A 13,444-nucleotide genomic window follows, 5' to 3' on the forward strand; every position below is an offset into this window, starting at 1 on the left:
GCAGCCAAAGATGCCCTTTTGACTATAGACCTGTCCCCCCACACGCAACCACCCCGCAGTGACAGTTAATGTGAGTTTGGGACAAACTGTTCTTAATTTATTTTTCATGTTTCTTGAGTGTGACGTTTCATTACGCCGATTACATACTAACAGCATTTGGAGAGCAAAACCGAATCGTTGAGTGTATCATCACAAGGACATATTCCTTTTGAAGTGAGCAGAGCAAAGCTTGTCAGTCACCAAATATGGGAGATTCCCGGGGCATCAAAGGCTAAGTTAACACAGTTGCAGTCGTGCTTCAATAGTGCATCTGAAGGGGTGGGTGAGAGCAACGTAGATGGGGAAGCCGATATTACCTGGCCATGTATGCACTCCTAATCCACTTTCAAAATTTTTTTTTTTTACATAATCCTCACTGAAGCAGTTGCCCTTATTTGACATCTGTTTTCCACCGTCTCAGTTGACTGTCTCTCTCCACCCCTTGGTGTACCACAGGGAAGAACGACATCTTTGGGGAGCTGATCCACCTCTATGCAAAGCCAGGGAAGTCCAACTCAGATGTCCGGGCCCTGAGTTACTGTGACCTGCACACCATCCAGAGGGAGGAACTATTAGAGGTGCTGGACATGTACCCAGAATTTTCCGACCACTTCCTCACCAACCTGGAGCTTACGTTTAACCTTAGAGATGAGAATGCTAAGGTAATCTCACTCTCGGGACCCCGGGAAGCAAGCCACTGCATGATCACCTTCAACATGGAATGGCAAAAATGTTTCCTCGTTGAAAATTATGTATAGTCGAATTGTACTTTTATGCAAATACTTGTCTTTGGAATCACATCTTTTCACATTTCTCTAGAACACATTCTCACAAGGCAGTGATTCAGATGGAGAAGATACCAAGAGCCGAAGAAAAATTTCTTTTAAACGCAAGCCATCTAAAGGTGAGTGCATACGACTTTACCCTAGGGACACACATAGCATCTCTCCCCAGCAAACATCAGTGACCTTTACCACTAATATACAGCATATACCAATCGAATGTAGCGTTAACGATGCCAGATAACACTCTAAACCATTGACTACACTACAACTCTAACAACAGCATAAGGCCATTGAGCTGCCTTTTGAAGCGCGGTTACATAGTAAGTGCTTTTGTGTAAGCCCTCTGGCTTCCTCCCAAATCAGTCCCTTTGAAGCCTGAACAAAACTGACACACAGGCAGCCGTAGTGCGAGCACTTTGCGTCGGGCAAAGTTGCATTGTTATTTTCCCTCAGAGCGTGTCCCAGAGGAGGGTTAGCAAGAACGGCGTGTTACCCAGCGCCGTGTGTTCCACCGCCTCCTGCTTATTACCGTTCCCCCCACAGGGGAGAGCAACAAGGAAGCGGAGAGCGACTCCAGGAAAGACAGGGAGTCATACGCCGGCTCCAAGAGGGGATCGGAGGACAGGAGGCACTCCAGGGACAGTCAGCAGCAGCAGCAGCAGCAGCAGCAGCAACAGCAGCCACCACAGCAGTCACTGCCGCCTGGGTTCCCCAGCTCGGGGATTCTGGGATATCCCTCGGTCCAGGATTACGCCCTCACCCCAGACTATAGCTACACCAGCGACATCCAGGCGAGAGACGTCACAGAGAAAAAACAGGTTGACAAAGGTAAGACAAGTGGACGAAAATCCAGCAGTTTTATATCGAGAGCCACCTGTGTTGTTAGTTTCAACCTGAAAATTGCTCCCTTAAACGGATGAGTACAAGCCTTAATCTACTGTTCTTTTTCATGACTACACCTATCATCACATTTTTCTGAGTGTTTCGGGAGTTGAGTTTTAGAAATTGGTTTAAATTGAAGCTACTCACCCTCGGGGAACAAGTGAAGCAGCCCAAAAAGCTCTAGATTAAGCCATTACTGCACAGACAAAAAAACATGCCAGTCAACATCCTATTAAGAGGATCACGCTGACTTCCAATGATCCATTATCAGCCCTGTGTTTCGGACTAAACAAGATATTTATTTTCCCAAATGACCAATTTCTCAGAAGAGAAATAAAAGAGCATGTAATCATATCTCATGATGTAAGATCCTCAGATGACACCATTAATGAAATCAGTGTGCAATCAGTGTCAGTGGTAAATCCAGGCTAAAGCTAAAGCTGCTTGTGTCTGTGCACACACATCAACACATGTGTGCCATGCATGCAGGTGTCCGTGTGTGTGTGTGTGTGGGGGGGGGGGGTGGGGGGGGGGTGTATATGTATATATGTGCGTGTATGTGTATGTGTGTATGTCTGTGTGTGTTTGCAATCTGACATTGTGACTGCACCCGAGGGCTCACCAGGGGCCAGGTCTCTCAGAGGCTTAAGTCAGAGCACAGGCCTTTTTCCGAGGCATTAGGGAAAATCCGTTAGTGCCCGCATCCAACGCCCCCACTACGTGATATGGCCCACTTCTCTCTCTGTCTCTCTATCTCTCTCTCTCTCCACATCTCCCCTGGTTCACTAAGTTAATGCCCCACTATCTCAGCCTTCAAGCTGCCACGCGTCCTGAGATGACTGCTGGGAAATCTGGGTTGACGTTTCCATGCAACCTGCTTCACTTTTTAATGTCTGGGCCAAATCACTCCAACCTAGACACTTGCAAAAACAAGCACACTTAACACACACAGATGCATACATACAAAGACATACGCACACACACATACATAAACACACTTACACTCACACCCACACACTAGAAATTATGTCTTAAAACCAGATGCAGTGCTGACTTGACAGGTGTTCAGAAGGATGTGAAGACTGTCAATCTGAGTGTTCTTCCCCCTGTCCTCAGCACACAGCCCTCTCACTTGGTACGCTTATCAGAGCTGACGAGGCTGCAGCACAGACACAGAGAACATTCACTTCAAACTTCAGCCACAGTCAGTCTTAACACATAAACAGTCTCAACAATAAAAAAAAGAAACTTGAACTACTAGAAAAACAAAATTGTACTATTATTATTATTTTAAAAAGCAACGATCAGAATTGCTGAGACGGCTGTTTTGACGGGGGAAAAAAGGAGACCGGAGCGCACGAAAACTTTTCAATTACCCGCGTAGCTCGGCGTGTGAATGGCGTATTGGTTACAATGAGTGAGCGAGCCGCTGTCAGCGGGGGCCAAAGCTGTTAGTAGTTTTATAGTGCTGCTTTCAGCGGCGCATCACAATAGAGGCATCAGCAGGTGTCAGTGGGAGATAACCCCTTGTGTTTGCCACAGTGTCCCTCGTAATGCGTGGGACCACACAGATAGGAGCTCCCGCCACGACAATTCCACTCCACAAAGAGCCGGCACTAAAGGCCAGGGCCCGGCTCTCAGCCCAGGATGAATGGGGCTCTATTTCCATGCATTGTGCTGGATGATTGATTAATGTTGGAAATGGCCTCTCTGCATGCACACTCATATTCATATTCATATCTTGCCTCCCCCCCCCGCCCCCACACTCTTCTCTCTCTCATTTTCTCTCTCTCTTTTTCTCTTCCTTTCTCTCTCTCCCCCACCCCCTCTGTCTCCATGTGTGCTTCCAGTGGTAGATGAGTGGGCCTGTGAAAAGCCCAGGGACTTCCTGCAGGAAATGGTGCAGTCTCCTGACGCACAAGGAGCCGACGACTCGGGCAGCGAGATCACCTATGGAGAGGTGGAGCATCGCTTGGACCAGCTCCAGGAGCACCTGAACAGGTTCGTACACAACAAACAAACAAACCATCATTCAGTTACATCACGTTCACACTTGAACGCAACCCCCAACTTGGCTAATTATGCCCAATAGAACACCCCATTTTATTTCCCGACTCTAAACGCTTGCTATTGGAATGGGCTAAGCTCTTCTGGATTACACTCGTGCTGACCCCCCCCCACCCCCCACCCCCCCCCCTCAGAGAATAACGTGTGCCGTGAGTGACTGCTTCTCAAAGCGCCCGCAGTGTCGGTCTTCATGGGAGAGGCGCGCTACAGCAGAGGTGGCTATGAGAGCCACTCTAAATGGGTGCTCACTCTGTGGTGAGGTCCCAGTGAATACGGCTGGAGGTTATCACGCCGGAGCACGCTGCCATTGGCCCCATGGAGACTCTCCAGTGCAGCCCACGGCACAGGCAGCGCCGCCGGCCGATAACGGCACACTTTGCAAAGCAGCCGGCTGTGTAGGGAGAACAGCAGCAGGTGATATTCATGGAGGAAATTATACAGCCCCCCCCCCACACACACACACACCACCCAAAAAAGAGGGAGAGAGGGGAGATGTGTGTGTCTGTATTATGTGTGTGTGTGCTGAGGGGGGTGCAGTAACCTTGTGTCATGCAGGTTTTATTTTTCCATCTGTGAGTGATAGCTTCTCCTGTGCACTCTGTGTGACCTCCCTCCCCATCTCTTTCTCTCTCTCTCTCTCTCTCTCTCCTGCGCCCCTGTGTCCCTCTCCTCATGTCACCGGCAGGCCTCTCCCCTCTGGCTTTGCCCAGGAGGATGGAGGGAGAGGGACCTGAGGACTGGAGGGTGGCCACGTAGTAGGCAACTGCAGCTTGCTGAACAGCGTTAACAACACCAGTTCAGCAGCCAGCTCACCAGTTTACCAAGCTCTGGTCAAAGAGACACTAGAAGGAACATTTCACAAGTGAAATGGGGACAAGGGAAATTAAGTTCTTAAGGCTAAACTAACTATGCACCTGTTAACAACAGCTCTGTTGTACCCAAAGCTGGTCCACTGCATTGTGAATATGAATGTAAATAATCATACCTGTTACATACAGTACAGCACACACTCTAGAGCAGCTGCACTTTGAACAGAACACCAGCTCCCCCTAGTGGTCCGATCATGCCAACACTACACTTTTCTGTGACTGATGGTTACTGTTTGGTTATGTAGGGACCAAAGCCAAAGCTCATGGTGCTGTGTTCTTGTGGTGTTCCCAGGCTGGAGTCTCAGATGACGTCGGACATCCAGACCATCCTGCAGCTGCTACAGAGGCAGTCGTCCATGGGCCCCCCGGCCTACAGCACGGTGACGGCCAGCCCGGAATACAAGAGGCCCGCCATCCTGCTGCAGCCCATCGCCACCATCATGACTGGCCAGTCCCCCAGTCAGCCAACACAGGTACACACAACTCCAGGGCCTGCACCACCAGACACTACTAACATATATTATAAACATAATATTGTATCCTATTAGGTCTTATTCAGCCATAGTAAACCGAATTCCTCTCTTTTCCTTCACAGAACACTGATTTCTTCAGAGTGGCACAGCTCCCTCCGAACCCCAAAGAGTCACCGTCAGGCCTGGTCCCCCTGGACAGCGCACGACCCGACGACCCCCTCTCAGCATTACTGGCCGGGGACGCCTGCGTGGACCACAGACACTCTTCCCCGCAGACTGCTCTCCTCAAGCAGCAGCAGCAGCAGCAGCACTCCCAGCCCATGCTGCCCATCCAGCCTCCCTCCTCCTCCTCCTCCTCCTCCTTAGACCCATCACACAGTGCAGGGGCAGCAGGACTCCACAAACCCCAGTCTGACCCTGCGCTCATGAGGGAGTAGCGTTCCACCTCGCCCCCCCAGTCTGACCCTGCGCTCATGAGGGAGTAGCGCTCCACCTCGCCCCCCCCAGTCTGACCCTGCGCTCATGAGGGAGTAGCGCTCCACCTCGCCCCCCCACCCCACCTCTCCCTGGCTCTGGCTCTCTGTCTGCTGCAGCCTAAAGTCACTCAGGGTCTGGTTAGCCGTGTTGACTGTCTGTCCGTTCTCTCATCACACTGTATGTAGCTGTACCACTGGCACACCTTCTCTTCCGTAGTTTAGCACTTTCCTTGAGACATTCGTTGTGGTTCTTGGAGATATGTGTGCAAAATGACAAGAGGATACCTGAAAAGGTCAAGGTCCATGAACATGTCCTGTCACGTGATGTAGCCAGCAACTTGAAGAAAACAGCACAGGCTTGTTGACCAAGGGGAAGGACAAAGGGTGTGTTTTAGAGTATTTCTGACTCTTGAGTATTAATTTTCTTTCTCTTAACATAACAAAGTAACCAGACTTCCTTTTTGAAATATGGCCTGCTACTCCAGATTGCCCTGTAGTGGCCTAGTGTTGTCCTACACCAGATCATGCAGATCAGAGCCGCATCTCTGATGCAGATTAAATATCAGCCAAAAAAGAAAATCACAGCAAATAGTGCCTAAACAGACAGTGAACTGAATTGATATCAACCATGAAAGGCTTTATTGTTGCCTCAGTTGAATATTACATAAACACTTTAGACGTATCGTATTTCATAACGTTGCTTGTTCAGTAGTATATCCACCATGGGCCCCATGTTCTTAAACAGTATAAAATTAAGGTCATCCATTGTTGAATGCCATCTCTCTGATGGTTACAACGATCTGAGAGTGATGATACAATGTGTAATTGGGGGAAAGTGGGAAAAAAGGGCCTTCCTCCACACTAACCAGATATTGAGCACACTTCAAATGCAAGGCTGGTGCCACCAACTTTGGCCCTAGGGTTTACTTGTATAAGCAATAAAGTCACACACACACATACACAAACACACACACACACACACACACACACACACACACACACACCACACATACACACACACACACACACACACACACACACATTTGTAAATGTGTCACCGCAAGGCAAATGTCTGCACCGAGTTTGTCTTTTTACTTCTTTAGTCTTTACGAGCCCGTAAAAGCAGAAAATGCCCTGGCGGTTTACACTGACACTGGCTACATGTTGGTTTCTCGTACAATTCCATATTTTAAACCAGGTTTTTAAGCTTGATGTTGCACAAACCCTGCATTAGGTATTTATTAGAGAAGCTTTATCTCATTCTTCTTCTATACTGATAGTTGATTGTAATTATATTTACTTCTAAGGATTGAGAAATTAGAGCATATTTTGCATGTTGGATACCCACAGAGTATATATCAAGAAACTGTTGGATCCAGTTGTTTCCTAATGGCATGTGTATGTTTTGGGGCTTCCAGAAATTAAGAAATAGCTAATATATTCAAAGCATCGTGCTTATAATCCTATATCTGAACTAGGTTGGTCCCGCATATTGGGACATAACCACACTCTGTAACCAAAATGTTCTGCAAAAGCATACTGACTTGCTTGACCCTTGACCCAAACTAGAGAAATCTGACATCTCTCAGTATTTTGACCCCCACCCCCACCCCCAAACAATAAGCAGATAAGAGTGAGTCATCTTTATATCCAATGAAGTCACTGGCCGTAGCACATGATCAACAGAAGAAACAAATGGCAATAAGACACAAAGGCTGCACAGGAACTTGCTGGTTCAAGAGCTTTGTGATTTATTTTACCATGTTTAAGATATTCCCTTCTGAGGAGAGAACTAGCACTTTTCGATCATGTAAGCGCCGTTTCTGCACTGTAATAATTTCTGTGTAAATATGTATAAAGTGCAGGTTTGGAGAAACAACAATAAGCAATGGGGAACTGTTGGGAGCATTGTGTTGATATTGACAGTGCGATAATGAAAGGTTAGGCTACTGCAATCATTTGCACATCAACTTCAGACTTATGAGGCAGTCTCTTTTTAACCTATAGTGTGTTTCACAGTTGTTTTTATGCATATATGCCACTGTATATTTTATACATTGCAACACTTTACAACTGATTATTTGAATGTTTCAGTTCTTAAATGAATTAAATGTATTATATCCAGTGTATATAGCACAGTTGATATAGTAAAAATACTTTGGAATATTGTGTAAATACAGAATGACTATTAAAAATGTATGCTGCCTAATAAAGGCTTCTGTATCTTATTGTTTCATATTTTTGGACTTTTTAGCTTTTTATTCGATTGGACAATGAAGCACATATAGGGGCTGAATCCCAAAGTGAGCCCTGAGGACTAAGGACTAAAGACTCATAGGCTTAATTGATCGCAGGTGTTAAGTGAGTGAGTGTGTGAGGCCACATGGGCTCAGATAGGTATAAATGGGATTGGGACAGTAGTTCACGGGATCACATGTTACCATGGCGACGTTTAATAACAGAGATGTTGCTGACACGTTTTGTGGTCGCGTGTCATGCTGTTGTTTACCTTTGCAATTTCCGGATTTCCCTATGGTCTCTGCGGTAAACGTCAAAATGCTTTGAACCCTGGGTAATTCCCTTTGGTGAAGTCTGCACTGATGCAGATTCACGGAAAAGCCTCAGTAAGTGTGTACTCAAACCCTCACGCCCTTTGAAATACGACATTAGGACAGCCCTAAGCCCTTATGAATTTCACGAGAACGCGCAGCAAAGTCTGTGAGTCCTGACTTTGGGATTGGGCCGGGACCGGGAGTCTGTGGAAGAGCGATGGAAAGTGGGTGGAGGGAAGTGGGTAGTGGGAAATGGGTGGTGGGAAGTGGGGAATGGGTGATGGGAAGTGGGGTAGTGGGGAATGGGTGATGGGAAGTGGGTAGTGGGGAATGGGTGATGGGAAGTGGGTAGTGGGGAATGGGTGATGGGAAGTGGGAATGGGTGATGGGAAGTGGGTAGTGGGGAATGGGTGATGGGAAGTGGTAGTGGAGAATGGGTGATGGGAAGTGGGGAATGGGTGATGGGAAGTGGTAGTGGAGAATGGGTGATGGGAAGTGGGTAGTGGGGAATGGGTGATGGGAAGTGGGTGGTGGGAAATGTCCTTAATACTTACTCACTGATAGGACAGTGGAGAGTGACAGTAAGAGAGAGATGAGGTGGGACCAGGAGATGACCGCAGGTCGGATTCAAACCTCGGTCCCAATAGGCACTTGGATCACAATGCAGTATGGACGCTACAGCCACTTGCCCCACAGCACCCCCTGGCTGAAACATTCTTAAGCTTTGCTGTACAAACCTTGCTTTGCTTTGGTCATATTTCCTGCAATATACAGTACAGCTCTGGAAAAAATGAAGAGACCACTGCACATTTTTCTGATGTCATCCTACGGTTGCTGAGTGACATTTGAATGAGTTGACGGTCACATTGAAAATTGAAAGACCACTGCAAATCTAAATATGACCGTCAACTCATTCAAATGTTACTCAGCAACCATAGGATGACATCAGAAAAATGTGCAGTGGTCTCTTTATTTTTTTCCAGAGCTGTATACAGTATATCATATGTTCTTTTTTTCTTGTGAGGATTTTCTATAGACGTTTTGTCATTTCTATCACATGCCTTTTTCTCCCCATTTCATTGTGTTGTATATCACTGAAAATATTTAGTTTTTGTCCACGGTACTTAAATCAGGCATCTTTGCATGTTCCTTTTCTGTGGTGCATTTTAGCATTCTGTTTTTTCAGACTATGCAGCTGTGGTTTTTAAACCTGGCTCATACCAGGATGTCCAGATTCAGAGAGCTAATTGGATCTGGATGCTGCAGCATGTGGCTGCTGGCTTTGGCTGAGTCAAAGAAAGTTCTTGCTGCTTGCAGACCATCCATGGGTGTAACTGTAAGCTGGGTCTCAAAAGGCCACACACAATGAGGAGAGGTAAACAGTAAGCAAGCACACTGACACTGCAGTCCAGGGCCTTGCTAGTTATCTTTGCCTCCCTCCTCTGCAGCTCTGTTACTCTTTTCATGGCCTCCTTCTCAGCCCTCTTCGAGAGAGAGAGAGAGAGAGAGAGATGGACTTGGACATGTTTTGACAGTGGGAAGACCGTGGTGCCGCAGTAGGAGCTTACAAATGTCCTTATCCACCTGGATATTTTATAGACCTGATTGGATCTGGATTTCGCATGTGGCTGCTTCAGTTTGGCCAAAATGAGTTCTGTAAGCTTCCAGATATCCCTTGGATGTGGTAAACTCAAAATGCATAATGGGAAAATACATTACCCTCCAGAATTATTGGCACCTTTGGTAAAGTTGACTAAAAACAAGTGTAAAATATAGCTGCAAGCAGCAATGAGGGGGCCAAGCAGTTGAGCAGGAGTTGTCATAGCAACCCAATGTTGCTACATTATACACACACCCAATTAACCCCCCCGTCCCACACACAGACATGTACACAGATAAACTTCCCCCCCACACAACCCAATAGCTCCCCACACATAAGTACACCTCAAACATCACCAAATTTATTGTGCGTCCTCAGGTTGTAGTCACGAGTCCACATATCAAGTTTGGTGTTGATACAAGAAGGTGTTGATAATTATAGCGCCCCTAGTGGTCAAAGCTCACTAAATATATTGTGCGTCTTCAGGATGTGTTCCCGAGTCCATGTACCAAGTTTGGTGTTGATTCGAGAAAGTTTTGCTAATTATAGCGCCCCTAGTGGTCAAAGGTCACTAAATTTATTGTCCTTATTCAGGATGTGGTCATGAGTCCAGGGACCAAGTTTGGTGTCGATACGAGAAAGTGTTGCAAATTATAGCACCCCTAGTGGTCAAACGTCGCTAAAATTATTGTATGTACATTACATTACATTACATTACATTTGGCTGACGCATTTTTAGCCAAAGCGACTTACAACATGGTAACAATTTTAAGTTTTAAAGCGATTCTCAACAATTTTAGGACAATTTAAAGAACAGTTTAAAAACAGTAGAGTACAGTAAGAATAAGTGCATCGGTGATAGCTGTTACGTCTCAGTTCAAGACGGCTGGTGAGTGCTAGGATCAGCAAGACTTGTTGTGAGTGGTGCTATGAGAGGAGATGTTCTCTAAAGAGCTGGGTCTTCAGGAGTTTTTTGAAAATGGAGAAGGATGTCCCTGCCCTTTTAGGAACTGGCAGTGTGTTCCACCAGCGAGGAACAACAGATGAGAAAAGTTGGTTTGGCCTGAGCGTACCGGTGGTAGAGCGAGACGTCGTTCGTCTGAGGAGCGCAGCTGTCTGGTGGTGGTGTATGTCTGTATGAGGGCATTCAAGTAGGTGGGAGCAGAACCGGAGACTACTTTGTAGGCAAGGGTTAGAGCCTTGAATTTGATGCGGGCCACCATAGGTAGCCAGTGTAGCTGGATGAGCAGCGGGGTAACATGTGCCCTTTTGGGTTGGTTGTAGACCAGGCGCGCCGCCGTGTTCTGGATCATCTGAAGGGGTTTCACTGCGCAGGCTGGGAGACCTGTCAGGAGGGCGTTGCAGTAGTCGAGTCGTGAGATGACTATCGCCTGAACCAGGAGTTGGGTAGCATCTTGAGTCAAGTAAGTCCTGATTTTCCGTATGTTGTAGAGTGCAAAACGGCATGACCGGGCGACTGAGGCAACATGATCTGAGAAGTTCAGTTGGTTGTCGAGAACAACTCCTAGATTTCTTGCAGTCCTGGTAGGTGAAACAGACAGGGAGTCAAATTTGATGTTGATGTCGTGGTGTATGGTAGGTTTAGCTGGGAGGACCAGCAGTTCAGTCTTTGAGAGGTTCAGCTGGAGGTGGTGTGCCTTCATCCATGTAGCTATGTCTGAGAGGCAGTCTGAGATCCGTGCTGAAACCAAGGGGTCATCAGGTGGAAAGGACAGATAGAGCTGTGTGTCGTCTGCATAGCAGTGGTATGAGAAGCCATGTGAACGGATAATCTGTCCCAAGGAGGTAGTGTAGATAGCAAAGAGAAGGGGGCCCAGCACTGAGCCCTGGGGGACCCCTGTGGTGAGATGGTGAGATGCAGATAGTTGACCAAGCCATGATACGTTAAACGAGCGTCCTGTGAGGTAGGATTCAAACCAGGAGAGAGCAGAACCGGAGATTCCCATGTTAGCCAGTATAGAGAGAAGGATGCGGTGATTAACCGTGTCAAAGGCAGCCGATAAGTCAAGCAGAATGAGTACTGATGACCGAGCGGTCGCCCTGGCTTCTTTTAAGGCTTCTGTTACAGACAGCAGAGCCGTTTCGGTAGAGTGGCCGCTTTTGAATCCAGACTGATTTGGATCCAGAAGGTTGTTCTGTGAAAGGAAGTCAGAGACCTGTTTGGAGACTGCTCGTTCAATGCCTTTGGATAGGAAAGGCAGGAGTGAGACAGGGCGGTAGCTCTCGACTTGAGCAGGGTTGAGAGAAGGTTTCTTAAGTAACGGTGTTACCCGGGCCATTTTGAACACTGTTGGAAATGTGCCGGAGGTTAGCGAGGCATTGATCACATGTGTGATAGCTGGTGCGATGGTCGGGCTGATGGACTGAAGTAGGCTCGTAGGTATAGGGTCCAGCGAGCATGTGGTAGGACGGCTGTATATCACTGAAAATATTTTGTTTTTGTCCACGGTACTTAAATCAGGCATCTTTGCATGTTCCTCTTCTGTGGTGCATTTTAGCATTCTGTTTCTTCAGACTATGCAGCTGTGGTTTTTAAACCTGGCTCATACCAGGATGTCCAGATTCAGAGAGCTAATTGGATCTGGATGCTGCAGCATGTGGCTGCTGGCTTTGGCTGAGTCAAAGAAAGTTCTTGCTGCTTGCAGACCATCCATGGGTGTAACTGTAAGCTGGGTCTCAAAAGGCCACACACAATGAGGAGAGGTAAACAGTAAGCAAGCACACTGACACTGCAGTCCAGGGCCTTGCTAGTTATCTTTGCCTCCCTCCTCTGCAGCTCTGTTACTCTTTTCATGGCCTCCTTCTCAGCCCTCTTCGAGAGAGAGAGAGAGAGAGAGAGAGAGAGAGATGGACTTGGACATGTTTTGACAGTGGGAAGACCGTGGTGCCGCAGTAGGAGCTTACAAATGTCCTTATCCACCTGGATATTTTATAGACCTGATTGGATCTGGATTTCGCATGTGGCTGCTTCAGTTTGGCCAAAATGAGTTCTGTAAGCTTCCAGATATCCCTTGGATGTGGTAAACTCAAAATGCATAATGGGAAAATACATTACCCTCCATTACAGGCCAAAAACATAATTCTGCTTATTATAGCGCCACCTATAGGTCAAAAGTCATCAAATTTATTGAGCCTCCTCCTTATTGGGACCTCACCCCATGCACTGATTTTGGTTTTGATCCGTGAATTCTTTGCTGAGAAACTTGCCGCCAAACTTGATTGGTCGTCACGGGCGAAAGGTTTCATATATGACTCCGAAGATCAATACGTTTATGAGTCGTGGTCTGACAATCATCTGCGTCAAGTTTCGTGAAAATTGGATAAAATTTGTGACCTGTGAAAACTTTTAGGTTTTTTTTATTAAATACAATATGACGGAAGATCCAACATGGCGGAAATTGACGTCATGGGGTGCGTCGAGTTCGGTCTCATTCAAGGATTCCAAATATACCTTAATGTTCAAAATGTGGTGTACAGTTCAAACGTCAAGTCCATAGATGCAACACCAACTTTGACCCATTGGTGGCGCTAGACTGCCTGGGTTTCAGACTAGAAATTTGGTGAAATGGATTATGGGAGTCTATGGAATCAATGTGCCAAATTTCACAACTTTTTACTGTACGGTTCTATGGGCTGCCATAGACTCCCATGGCGGAAGAAAGTTGTGTAATAATAAGAAA

At 46.9% G+C, this 13,444-nt stretch overlaps 1 protein-coding gene across 1 annotated transcript in view; it reads left to right on the forward strand.

Annotated features, from left to right (window-relative positions):
• LOC143099877 (potassium voltage-gated channel subfamily H member 7) overlaps nucleotides 1-5,552 on the forward strand; it is a 47,121-nt gene extending 41,569 nt beyond the window's left edge. The window contains exons 10-15 of the mRNA XM_076262786.1: nucleotides 496-701; nucleotides 859-943; nucleotides 1,368-1,652; nucleotides 3,557-3,707; nucleotides 4,935-5,115; nucleotides 5,238-5,552. Coding sequence (XP_076118901.1) covers nucleotides 496-701; nucleotides 859-943; nucleotides 1,368-1,652; nucleotides 3,557-3,707; nucleotides 4,935-5,115; nucleotides 5,238-5,552 — 1,223 coding nt within the window. The remainder of the gene's footprint in view (nucleotides 1-495; nucleotides 702-858; nucleotides 944-1,367; nucleotides 1,653-3,556; nucleotides 3,708-4,934; nucleotides 5,116-5,237) is intronic.
• The last annotated feature ends 7,892 nt before the right edge of the window (nucleotides 5,553-13,444 follow it).

This window comes from Alosa pseudoharengus, unplaced genomic scaffold, assembly GCF_046254945.1.
Source record: "Alosa pseudoharengus isolate Yale_2024_CS ecotype anadromous, Long Island Sound unplaced genomic scaffold, YU_APseudo_1.1 YU_APseudo_1.1_scf_3, whole genome shotgun sequence".
NCBI classification, from domain to species: Eukaryota; Metazoa; Chordata; class Actinopteri; order Clupeiformes; family Clupeidae; genus Alosa; species Alosa pseudoharengus.